Raw genomic sequence first — 13,242 nt, forward strand, 5'->3', positions numbered from 1 at the left:
AGGTCAACCTTGGGTATCATTCCGTTGCAGCTATGCACCCTGTATTTTTGAGACAGTCTTCCACTGGGCTTGGGATGCAGTGATTTGGCTAGGATGGCTGGCCAGTGAGATACCCAGGGATCTGCAATGCTGGAACTACACATGTGTGCCATCATACTTGGCTTCTTATGTGGGCACTGGGGATAAAACTCAGGTCCTGGTGATTATTACTTTTTTGTGGAGAGGATTCATAATTTCATATCATCCTATTTTTCAATTCTTGGGGCTACTGGAGGTTTTGATAAAGTTCTTGCCTATACCTATATTTTGAAATGTCTTGCTTAATGTTTTTCTCTAGTAGTTTATGAGTTTCAGGTTTATCATTAAGGTCTTTGATCCATTTCTAATTGATTTTTGTACAGGATGAGCAATACCGATCTAATTTCCTTCTTTTATATGTGGCTATCCAGTTTACCAAATACCACTTAGTAAATTGTCTTTTTTTCAGTATGTTCTTTGACAGTTTGCCAAAGATTAGGTAGCTATAATTGTGTGAGTTTATTTCTGGGTCCTCAGTTTTATTCTGTTGGTCTATAGTTTTGCTTCTGTGCTAATGCCATGCTGTACTTGTTACTATGACGCTGTAGGACAATTTTACTTCAGATCTTTAGGTCAGAGTGGCTTTTTTTGATCAGTGTAACTCTCTTTAGGCCCATCCAAGTTTTTCCATACATCAATAGTTCATTGATTTTTATTGCTGAATAATATTCCATAGCATAGATAGATCATAGTCTATTTAACCATTTATATATCACAAGACAGTTGGTTTGCTTCCAATTTGGACTATTTATTTCTAGTTTATGTGGATGTAAGTTTTCATTTCTCTGGGAACAATGCCCAGGAATGTAATTGCTAAATTATATGGTTAAAAAAAATAGTTGTTTTTTTCAAAGGGACAGACATTAATATATTCCTTGATTACTGTTTACATATTATATTTTTAAAATGTTAATTTAAAATTGTAATTGACAGATAATAGTAGTATATATTTATAGGCACAGTGGTGTTATAATCTGATACGATGTGTAATGATAAACTAAGGGTAATTAGCATTTTCATCTCCTTCAACATTCATCATTTCTTGGTACTGAGAACATTCCTATTCCTCTTTTCTAGTTCTTTAGAAATATGTAATAAATTGTTGTGAACTGAAGTCACCCTACTGTGCTGTTGTTGGCTGAACAAAGGAAGATGAAAAGCATTGCTTTTTCAAACCAATGCTGCAACATCTATTTTTATAGAAGCCAAAAAGGATGTAGCTGAAGTATCCGTGAGGGGTCTGACTCATGGAAGGAAGGGGTTTACTTCAAAGAAACTGGGTGAAATTATAAATAAGTAATGGAAAGATGAGGATAGTTATTCTGTGTTACTAATTTATCATATAGTTTCATACGAAACAAATTTTTTGAATATCTATAATTCATTGTTTAAGTTATAGCATTTCAGACCATCTGTAAAGGAAAATGAGTGTGTGTGTGTGTGTGTGTGTGTGTGTGTGTGTGTGTGTGTGTGTGTATACACATATATATTTGAAACAGAATCTGAGTCGTTGGCCCAGGATAGCCTAGAACTGGCTGTGTAGCCCAGGCTGAAGCTGAACTTGAAGCAATCCTCCTGCCTCAGCTTCTTGTGTGCTTGGATTCTAGGTGTGAGCTACCATGCCTGGTTAAGAGTTGAGTATTTTAAGTGTGGATATCATAAGCTCATTAAAGCTAAAAATTGCTAGGCATGGTAGCTCATTAGACAAAGACAAGGACTAATGCAGATTTGCGGCCATCCTGGTCTACATAGCAAGTTCCAAATCAGTCAGGTCTACATAGTGCAACCCCAACTTAATAGAAAAAATAATAATAAATAATTAAACAGTAAACATTGCTTGTTACCACGTTTTGAACTAGAACTGAAAAAGTCACTGAAGCATCTTATGAATAAATCATCTATTGATTGGAGAACTTCAGGTCTCAAGCTCTGAGGCCAATAAAGCCTTGAACAGTTGACACTGCTCACTCCTACTGGAAGAAAGTTCGTGAAAATACTCAAGACACTGTCTTTCTCAGTGGTTCAGTAGCTTGTTGATTAAAAGATTTAACTGCAAACAGGGAAACTTAGATAGCAATCCATTTCTGAATTGTATTCTTACCAACAGAGACCCATGTCAGCGTGGCTTGACCTGCTGTTTTGTTTATATCACATGGTAACAGTACTAAATAATCTTGGCAGAAGACTTTCTTTTATGTGAATGACTGGAAACAAACGGAAGTGGTGCTCCAATATCCAAAGTGCTCAATAACTTGTCTGAAGCTTATGGTTTATCTTTGAACAATGTTATTCATACCCACATGGCAGTTCAAAAGCAATGGCAAAGAAAATTGTTGGCACCATGTACGGATTAAGTCAGTAGCACAAGCATACCATTGGGGACTTTCGTGTTTACTACCATAAACTCATACTAAAAAAATCCAGCTTTACTTGAGAATGTCTTTGTTGAGCACTAAAATTGTTAGTTTTATTAAATCTTGCTTCTGGCCGGGCGATGGCAGTGCATGCCTTTAATCCCAGCACTCAGGAGGCAGGGACAGGCGGATCTCTGTGAGTTCAAGGCCAGCCTGGTCTACAGAGCGAGTTTCAGGACAGCCAGGGCTTCACAGAGAACCCCTGTCTCAAAAAACGAAAAAAAATTGCTGCTGAATTTGGTATTCTGTGTGACCAAATAGGCAGTCTGATGAGGTGCTTTTGGTATAGACTGCAGTGTGACAGTTGCCTTGAGGTAAAGCTTATCTGTGATTAAGTCTTCATGGAATACTATTCTTGCCCAAAAGAACAACTGATGGATTATTATGATTGATTATTATGATTAAATATTTGGATACCTGGCAAATGTTTTCTAAAAAATGAAGTGAGCCTATAATTTTATGGTAAACAACTGACATGTTTGTTGCCAATGAAAACAAATTCATGGTTTTGAGTGAAACGACCGTTTCTGCAAACTTGATTCTGCCACTGTGAGCTTGACAGCATTTCAAAACTTAAGCTCCCTCGGTGAATGATATCCATGTTTTTTTTTTTAATGCTGCATAAAATGTGTGAACATTTTGAATGTTTTTATAACTCAGTGAATTGATATTTTCCAAATACTATATATAAGAGGGGTCAAATATCCACTCAAAATACAGATTTAACCTAACAGTATGTAAAAGTTCATTGAGATGCTTTCAGATTCCATACTTCATTAACCTTAAAGAAACTACCATCTGTAGAGTTTTGGTGCATTCAAGGAATACACGTAATTATCAGAAAAGATTACTATAACATTCCTTCTCTTTGCAGCTCAACACTCCTTCCTTTCCATCTGCAAAGCTGCAGTTCCGTCATAAACTTTAACTAGAACAGTGTCAGCGTAGATTGAAAGAAGAGCGTGTATGGACAGTGAGCTGTTACCTTCTAAGTCAGAGGTGAAGAGATGGGTGGAAGTCTATAATGACGGCATTTCTTCTCCTGGAATTCTTTAAGTCTTAGAAACTAGTTCTTTTTCATCAAAACTTGTTATTTACAATAGGACAAAGTGAAATTATTATTCTTATTTTAAGGAAATTAGCAAAATAACTATATGGAAAAGCTGTTAAATATTTGAGAGTCAGTTAAAAACAAAGCCTCTATATTTAAAACTAAGTCATATGTTAAAGGAGAAAATATTTTTGCATCACATGAAAAATTTTAAGATGTATCAAAATTTGTGAGAGGCAGCTAAATTGGTGCTTACATAGAAATAGATAGCTCAAAATGCTCATATTAGACAAAAGTGTTAAAAAATCAGTGAGCTAAGTTTTGAGACAGGTTCTCACTAGCTAGTCTGGCCTGAAACTTACTGTGCAGACCAGGCTGACCTAAAACTCACAGAGATCCATTTGCCCTGCCTCCCAAGTGTTGGGATTAAAGGCGTGCACCATCTCACCTGGCCCAACTAGGTTTCTATCACAAGGAACTAGAAAAAGAACTAAAAACAACACAGAAAAAGGAGAAAATAAAGAAACTGCAAAGAAAAATAAAGTCTACAAAATGAAAAGCTATTTCTCTGAAAAAGCAAAAAGCCTGACATTTGACACATACCTATAATTTCACCACTCAGGAGGGGGTGGTAAGAGGGTCAAGAATTCAAAGTCATCCTCAGCTACATAGCAGGTTATAGGTTATCCTAGGCTACATGCAGCCTTGTCTTGTACACACACAAAAGCAGGGGCTGGTGGTAAATTGCTTGCCAGGCAAGCACGAAGCCCCATGCTTGATCTCCAGTACCTGTGTAAAAGCCATTGTGTACTGACAAGGCAGTGTTGGGGAGGCAGAGACAATAGGATCTCTGGGGCTTGCTGGCCAGCCAGACTAGACAATCAGCCCCAGGTTCAGACAGAGACCCCTGTCTCAAAAAATACATGGCGCAAAGAATGTGAGAAAGACACCTAACATCAAATACCTACTTTCACATACATTTTGTTCACGTGTACCTACACTCCTAGGTGCACACACACAGACATGGACATATACAGAAAAAGGGAAAACTACACTTCAGGGAACTTGATAGACCATGAGTTAAAATAATAATAACAAAAAATAGAAGCTGTCAGTACCGTGAGTGAGAGAAGGGGCATCCCTACAGATCTTTAGACATTTGAAACAATAATAATAATGTGTAAAGGAATAAATTTCTTCAAAGACAAATTGCCAATGTGGAATCAAGAAATGATTATCAATCTTAACAACTATAAAATATTACAAATCAAAACTTTCCCATAAGAAAAGTCTAGGCTCAAAGGTTATCAAAACCAGTGAATTCAATTTAACAGTTTAGAAAGCCATAATATCCATCTTACACAAACTCTTTCAGAAAACAGAAGATGTGTAATTTTTTCAAGTAATGATTATAAGATAGCCATTGTTGCCGGGTGGTGATGGTGCACGCCTTTAATCCCAGCACTCGGGAGGAAGAGCCAGGTGGATCTCTGTGAGTTCAAGGCCAGCCTGGTCTACAGAGTGAGATCCAGGACAAGCCAGGACTACACAAAGAAATCCTGTCTTGAAAAACAAACAAACAAACAAACAAAAAATAGATAACTATTGTTCTGGTATCAACACCAGATAAATACATTGCAAGAAAACAACAGGCCAGCATTCCTCATCAAGACATAATAACCCTTGACCAAGTTTCAGCAAACTAAATAAACAAGATAACACATCATGACCTCATAGGTCTTATCCCAAGAATGCAGTTATTTTACATGAAAAAAGTTAGTGCAAGTCACTATTCTAACAGAATAGTGGATGCTAGATGATCACTTTAGTAGATGAAGAAAAAGCATTTAACAAAATTCTATATTCATGTGTGAGAAAAACATCTTTAATTAGAAATAGACGAGAACTTTCTTTTCCTAATAAAGAACATGCTTGGAAAAAAAAACACTATGGTTAACATCACACTTTACAGGGAAAAATTAAGTTCTTTGTCTCTTTGAATAGGAACAAAGGTAAGGATGTTCACTTAGTATTCCCACTCAACACTGTGCTGATGGTCTTAACCCACAGTTATAATCAGTACAGTAAGAGAAGAAAAAAATAAAAAGCATAAAGATTGTATAAGGAGACTTAAAATTCAAAATTCATAGATGGCATGCTCATGTATAAGGAACATGCTAACTAATTCCAAAAATCAAGGAGCAGGGTTATATGATTCAAGATCAATATTTTACTTAAGATCTATATATATTCTGCAACAAACAATTAAAAATTACTTAGGCTATTCCATGCACAAAAAAAAATCAGTACCATGAAATAACAAGAGTAAAGTTAACAAAATTTATGTAAAGCCTGTTTATTGTAGAGTTTAAATTAAAATTTGAAATTTAAGACTATATAAATAAATGGGCTCAAAGATTAGCTATTAAGACATTATTACTCACAAATAAATACATATAAATTCAGTGGATTATATCAAAAGATGTTTACATTACTAACTTCAATTTGTATATAAATCTATTTTAATAGCTACATGTATTTCTTAATATAAAAAAGATAATTTCCTAACCATTTTATCAAAAGCAATCTGGTGAGGTAGAGTATTTTTTTGTTAGTAAACCTGATGGTTATGTGTATTAAGTTGACACTCAAAAAGTTACTTCAAATTTCAGATTTTTGGAGTATAAAGGTTCAATCTATACATAAAACTGCTTTATTCAAAATGTGATCAAAATAGTAAAATTAGATTACAGACTATTTTTCCATGTACTAGTGCTACTTATCCATGTACTGACCTTCTTATGGGTACCTGTTGTGTTTGGGCTTCCCATGGTAGAGTTTCAGGGCCCAGTCACACATGCATGCTACATTTCTCTCAAGCTTTCCCAGTTGTGATGTCTCTACCCTATGCTTGCCTGTCCAGCCTGGCTTCCCAATTCCTGATTGCTGGCTTTATGTCATCATCCATTTGATATCGCATGAGGTTTTGCCCTAAGAGCCACCCCTAAATGCTTGTAGAATCCGTGTTGGGCTTGCTTTTTTAGATCCCTTCCCTGTATGGCAATATAGAACTTTCCTTGGGATAGATGGCTTTCTCATGCTTTGGATACATGACACTTCTTGAAAAAGACAGGCAGTTGGTGCTATGGGTTGACTTATGTTCCCAGAGAGACTATAGTATATTTCTATTTCTTCTATCTTGAAAACAGAAATCTGACAAATATTATTCAAATACCTGCTTGCTTATTTATTATTTAATGAAGGAATGCCAGTTAGGTGGGTGCTTAACATTTGCTAAACACAGAAAACTAAAATAGACAACCAAACATGGGTGACCAGAAAAACTGTATTGTTTGAGAATCTTCAATCTGAAATCCAAAATGCTCCAAAATCTAAAACTTTTTTGTGCTAATCTGATATCAGAAGTGGTAATGACCATACCTTACATTGTTTCATGCAAGAAATAATTAAAAATTCTGTAAAGTTATCTTCAAACTATATGTAGAAGGTATATTTGAAACAAATGAATTGTGTTTAGATTACTGTTCCATCTGCAGGAAATCTCATTTATATACAGTTGTTAGTTATAAAGTCTCAAAAAACAAAACAAAACAACCCAAATCTGTAATGCTTCTGCTCACAAACACTGTGACTAAATGTTCTAGGAGTAAACCTGAACCTTTTAACTTAGTTGTATGACTTTTCAAGTTTATTCCCTTAGCAATCTACCTTCTACTTTCTAACAAATAAGCTTAACATATTAGATTTATTTATCTTAACTTACATGTATGTGTTTTTGCCTGCATGTATGTACCACATGCATGCCTGGTACCTGTAGAGGTTGAAGAACTGGAGTTATGGGAAGTTATGAGCTACCATGTGGGTGCTGGGAACCAAGCCTGGGTCCTCTCTAAGAACAGTAAGTGCTTTTTAAAAAATATTTTTATTTTATAATTAATTTAATTTTACATATCAGCCACAGATTCCCCTGTCTTCCCTCCTTCTACCCTCCACCCTTTCCTCCCAGCTCCCCCCATCCCCACCTCCTCCAGGGCAAGGTCTTCCCTGGGGAGTCAACCCAGCCTGGTAGATTCAGTTGAGGCAGGTCCAGTCCCCTCCTCCCTTTACCTAGGCTGAGCAAAGTGTCCCAGAATAGGCCCTAGGTTCTAAAAAGCCAGCTCATGCACTAAGGACAGGTCCTGGTCCCACTGCCTGGGGGCCTCCCAAACAGTCCAAGCTAAACGACTGTCTCATTTATCCAGAGGGCCTGAGCTTTTTTTAAAACCATGGAACCATCTCTCCAGCCCCAAATTAGCCTTCTAAAAATTAAGTTCATCTTTTTTTTTTTTTTTCCCGGGCTCACCTGTGCAGCATTTAAGGCTCTTCATATCTGGTCACAATTCCCACTAAAGCCCCAAGTGTTCCTATTCTCTTATATATTCTATGTTATACACATAGTACATTTTTTTTTACTGTTCTTTCCACCTTCTGTCCCCTTTGTGTACTGTGTAGACCTTCCTCTTCATCACTTAGCCAACTCTCAATCAATTTTCAATATACAGTTCAGAGTTTCAGGGTCTCACTGGTTGGTCCTAGAACTTGCTACACTGGTAGCTCAAGCTATCCTTGAACTTGTGATCCTCCTGCCTCAGCCTGCTGAGTGCTAGGATTACAACTGTGCATCACCACTCTTAGCTTAGTTCAATGATCGGTTAAGAGTTCACTTTGGCTCTCTGACTGTCCTGGATTTGATCACACTGCTTTGTTGCCTCAATTAGAGGGCAGTATTTTTGAGGACACTGGGTTTACCTTGTTTGTGTATATCTGAATCCAGATCTGAAACCATTCTGGAAAGTAGTAGGGGCCACATGAATTGGTAAATGAACAAGGAAGTAAAGGAATACGCAAAAGGGCTTGGTTGATTTAGGCTAAAGGGCTTTGAAAGTCACGGGGATTGCAGCTAGGCCTAGGAAGACAGCACAGAAGTGGGGAAAGGGTGTTTGGAGGAGGAGGATGACTATTATCCTAGGAGATGGATGAACAAAGTCCAAGAATGAGAGCAGAGATAGTGAGGAGGTCAGCTGGGCCATAGCTGACTGTTGCAATAGCTGCAATAGCTTGACCTTGTGAGTGTGCTGACTGTATTTCTCATCTCTTTTTGGCTCCCAGAGGGCAGAGTATTTTGTGCTCTCCTCTGTACTCCCTTCACAGTTGATGCACATCCTCTTAGTCACTGTCCCTACTGTCATCTGGTTACTCCAAAAAAAATTATGTGTAAGGGCGTTTTCCTTGCGTGTCTGTCTATGTACCATTGGCATGTCAAGTGTCTGTGGAGGCCAGAAAAATGTGTCAGATCCCCTGGAACTGGAGTTATAGATGGTTTTAAGCTACCACATGGGTGTCTGGGAACGGAACCTGGGTTTTCAGTGGTTGAGACCACTGAGCCATCTCTCCAAGCCTGACCTTGTTTTTTTTTTTTTTTCTTGTTTTTTTTTTTTGTTTGTTTGTTTGTTTTTTTAACTGAGACGAGATATCCTAAATGGTTCAACCTGGTCTGGAACTTACTATGTAGCCCAAACTAGCTTCAAACTCACACTCTTCCTGCACAGTGGCCAGACTGCTGGGGTTATAGGTGTGTGTGAACATGCCTGCCTGGCCTTAGAGCTTTTCCTCTGCTCTGCATTATCATTATCTGTGCATAGTTTCCCTCTCCAGCCACATGACATAGGGGAAGATAAGATCTTCCTCACCTTTGCATTTTTAAGACACTGAGGGTAGTACACTTCCTAGCAAATATTAGACACACAGAAAATATTATTTATCTACCATTTGTTGATTCGATTGCAGAAGACCACAAGGATATTTGTGCGCAATTGTGTATTGTGACACAAAACTTATATATGCCTTCATACCATGTGGTCTATTTTTGGCAATTTTCATTAAAATGATATCTCATTGTACCAGAATACTGTCATTTCAATTTTCTTCTTTGTTCCTTCTTGGATGACTCATATCTCTTATACAGAAGAATATGACAGAAGGGATTCACAAAGGGTTTGGACAAATTTATGAATGACAGAGCCATAAACGTCTGGGTATAAGAAGTGTGGAGCACGCAAAAGGGAAGTAAGAACTTGCATTTCTGAGATGTCTGTTAGGTGCACAAACTGTGTCTCGGGCACTTGACATGCATTACATCTCATTTAATCTTGCAGAATGAATCCATATAAAGGTAGAGCATCTCAATCCATAATAAACCTACATCTGTCCACACGCATAGCTTCTCCAGGTACCAGAGGCAATATTTGTGTTTATTAAAATTTTATCACTCTTTTAATACAGATGAATCATTCGATTTGCTTTTGTTTCTGAGGAATACAACGCTCACTCTCAATTCAGACTTCTACAGCGTATGGCTGCTTTCTGACATAACTTGATCAGTTTTTAGAGTCCCGGTGCTCTAAGTTACAATGCAATCCGAGATAGTCCCACAGCAATAACAGCAATTACATTTGTTCACAGCACTTACCTCTATATTTCATTAAGCTTCCAAATACTGAATAAAGGTAAGTCAAGTCAAGAAAAGAGACTTCCATTAACCCTGACACTGGCAAATTGTCTCAAATTACAGCGTGCCTTCTATTTGTATTTTAGACATATTGAGTGGTTTCTCTGAGTTACATATTATATACCTCACCTATGTTTAGAAGAAAATTGGAAGCAAATTAGTTTAAGTTACTTCTAATTTAAAAAAAAATAATAGAGACTTCATAAAGCATAATGCTCTCAAGTATACAGCATACATTTGGCAGAAATCATAACATTACAAGCAAAGCACCATCCCTCATCTTTGGAAAATAGCTGGAGAAGGATGGTTTCCCAGACTGCTTTGTTATTTTCAGTTACACAGTCTGAGGTTTGTGGCTCTACCCTCATTGGTGATAATGTGCTCCCTGCAAGGGATGGAAGTAGGCGGGAATAGACGGGGTACACCTTCGAATTAGTGATTATCAGCACACTCACAGGTCCCAGACAGCTTTTATTATTACTTGTTTGGGAAAACTAAAACAGACGTCTTGGCTTTGTAAAGGCCATCTCATATGACTAGAGAAAATGGCAACAGCTCAGATGACATGTTTCACAGTTTGGATGGTCCAGCCCCAATCTCTGTTCCTCTAATTGCTGGAAACCCACCAGACCTGACTTTCTTAGTGATTATGGTTCCTGAACTTTCTATTAGTCAAACACAATTGAGAGAACAGGATGACCGCCAAATGTGTCACATATGTGTCACATCACACCTATGGCATCCCTAAAAACAGACCCAAACCTAGCTTATATATTTCAAAATGAGCCCCTTCCCTTTTGAGGCTAGGGGCTGAAAGTACGCACATACTCCAAAGAGTTCTTTGTGTGAACAGGTGACCCCTTCCCACAGTCTCTGTAATTAATTGAGAAATTAAAGTTGGTTGGCCTTTGAGAGCTTTTGTTAAAAAAAAAAAGGCAGAAGGTCTTGGCTATTTTGGAACAAGAGTCCACTATTCTGCCAAAACAGTGTGTTATTGTTATTGAAGTGTCTCTCAACAAAACGGTATTGAGTGGTGAGGACGTGATTTTGATTAGGTAGAATGACTCAGCTCTTCCCCTTAAAGAAGAGAGGACTTGTCAGAGCCTTACTTACCTCATGATCTGGGATCTCAGAGGATAGTGTTTTCCCTAGGATGACCCCGGTCAAGTATGTCCAGCAACGAGCCGTGTTGGCAAGGTTATAGCCTCCTGTCTCCATCAAGAATTGTGAAGTTAGGAAAGAATAGTCACAAAACAGGAGAGGGAAGGGGGTAAGGAAGGAGAGAAAACTGTTTTAATAAAAGGTCTCAAAAGGCAACTCCAATTTGCAGAATCTTACTTAAACATCCCTTAATGATATTTGTAAACTACCTAGTAGGTAGACTTTATGGGGCCAGTCAGATCATGCACAGAGTAGAACTTGTAATTTCGGGGGCAACACAGATTAAAGAGGCTCTCATCTCCTAGCAAATATGCATCCAAGGAAAGCCAAGCATCTCAGTTCCACCAAGAGACATTAGTGAGACTGAGAACCCTGGAACTCAGATGTCTGGAGGTGACCTATCCAGTGTGATGGTTTCTCAGATGAATTTTGCAACAATTCTATAAAGTGACTGCTGGCTGTGATTTGTATTTTAAAGCTATTGGCAGATCTAGTCCTGAAGGCATCCAGGAAAAAGAAAAGGAAAGTGCTGACAGAAACAGACTTCCTTCTTTTAATATCACCACAAAACGCAGGCGGCCTGCTGGCAGAGATCAAAGAAAGTGAGCCGAGGAAGGGACTGATGATTGACACCCTGACCCATCGCGTCAGGTCCTGTCACAGTCACCCAGAAGCCATATTACACTGGTTAATAATCAGCATATTTTTGTGCTGAATGGATGTGTTTGCCATGCAAGCATTAGAACATTGGCCTTTAGCTAAATTCCAAGAGTGAAAGCGTAAAATGGAATGATTTCCTAACCTCGGAGCAGACCAAAGGAAATAAAAGCAGCTCTATTTTAGGTAGAGTGACCATATACATTATCATCCAAAAGGATATGCTTTGAAGAGTAATAGAGGACACTATTCATTGTTATACCGGGCTAACAAATATAAACTGGGACCTGCTGTTACCCTTGTCTTGAGCTTTCCTACTATTTGAGAGGCCAGGGAGGCTAGGGTTTCTGGAATGTGTCTTTCAGGCCTCAGTGGGACCGTTCTGATGAAGCTTGCGAATGCAGCCATCTCTACTAATTGTCTATGTGTTAATAAGAGCATAGAATCTCAGCTATACAGATTGGATATAACTTTAAACATTCATGGCATGGAAAATTAGTCTGTAAGACAGACTTATTTGGCATAGTTATTAATTTAAAAAAGAACAGGTTTTATTTAAGGAGTATGCTGTCTCTAGTATACACATAATATTGTTCCATTTGCAAAAATTTCACTTATGCACAGGCATTTTCAGGAATGCAAATATTGCATAAGAAGAGTTATACTTACATATTCAAGAGCCAAGCTTTAGGTTAAAAAAAGCAAAAGGACTAAAGTTAATGCTAATAGACTCTTCAAAAGAAGGCTGTAGCCTCAGACAAAAGTTAAATTCTCACAGATGTCTGTTGTAGAAAGGTCTTTTTCCCCCAGCTGGACCTGTATCATAATCACCATCCTTAGTATTGTTAAGGAAAGTAATATGCCATGCAATGCTTATCAATTTTATCTTTTTCTGGAGATGAAGTTAATAAATTTCTTGCCAGCTTTTTATAAGAGAGTGTCTTTTGCAATCAGTTTTAATTTTGATCTCTCTGGGGTTTGAAGATGTCAGAGGACTAGGTTGTGCTGCATGCTTACTTGTTTACATAAGACCTTCCTAGAATTTACCTGGACTTGGATTTTACAAGAGGCTGATAAAACTATTAGCTTGTTCATGATATATGCATTTAATTTCTTTACAAAAATTTTATGTGTATGAGTATTTTGACTCCATGTATGTATTTTTACCATGTACATGTTGGGTACCCACAGAGGCCAGAAGAGGGTATTAGATCCCCTGTAACTGGAGGTACAAAGAGTTGAGCTGCCATATGGGGGCTGGGAACTGAACCTTGGCCCTTTGCCAAGAGCATCAAGTGTCCATAACCACTGAG

General features: G+C 37.9%; 1 protein-coding gene across 2 annotated transcripts in view; it reads right to left on the reverse strand.

Annotated features, from left to right (window-relative positions):
* Hdac8 (histone deacetylase 8) overlaps nucleotides 1–13,242 on the reverse strand; it is a 219,949-nt gene that overhangs the window by 105,315 nt on the left and 101,392 nt on the right. Inside the window, exon 9 of one of the 2 annotated variants that reach the window (XM_036175201.1) lies at nucleotides 11,225–11,319. The exons of the other annotated variant lie outside the window; for it this stretch is intronic. Within the exon in view, the coding sequence (XP_036031094.1) occupies nucleotides 11,225–11,319 (95 nt within the window). The remainder of the gene's footprint in view (nucleotides 1–11,224; nucleotides 11,320–13,242) is intronic. 2 annotated transcript variants of the gene reach the window in all.

The sequence above is a fragment of the Onychomys torridus genome, chromosome X (assembly GCF_903995425.1).
Source record: "Onychomys torridus chromosome X, mOncTor1.1, whole genome shotgun sequence".
Classification (NCBI taxonomy): domain Eukaryota; kingdom Metazoa; phylum Chordata; class Mammalia; order Rodentia; family Cricetidae; genus Onychomys; species Onychomys torridus.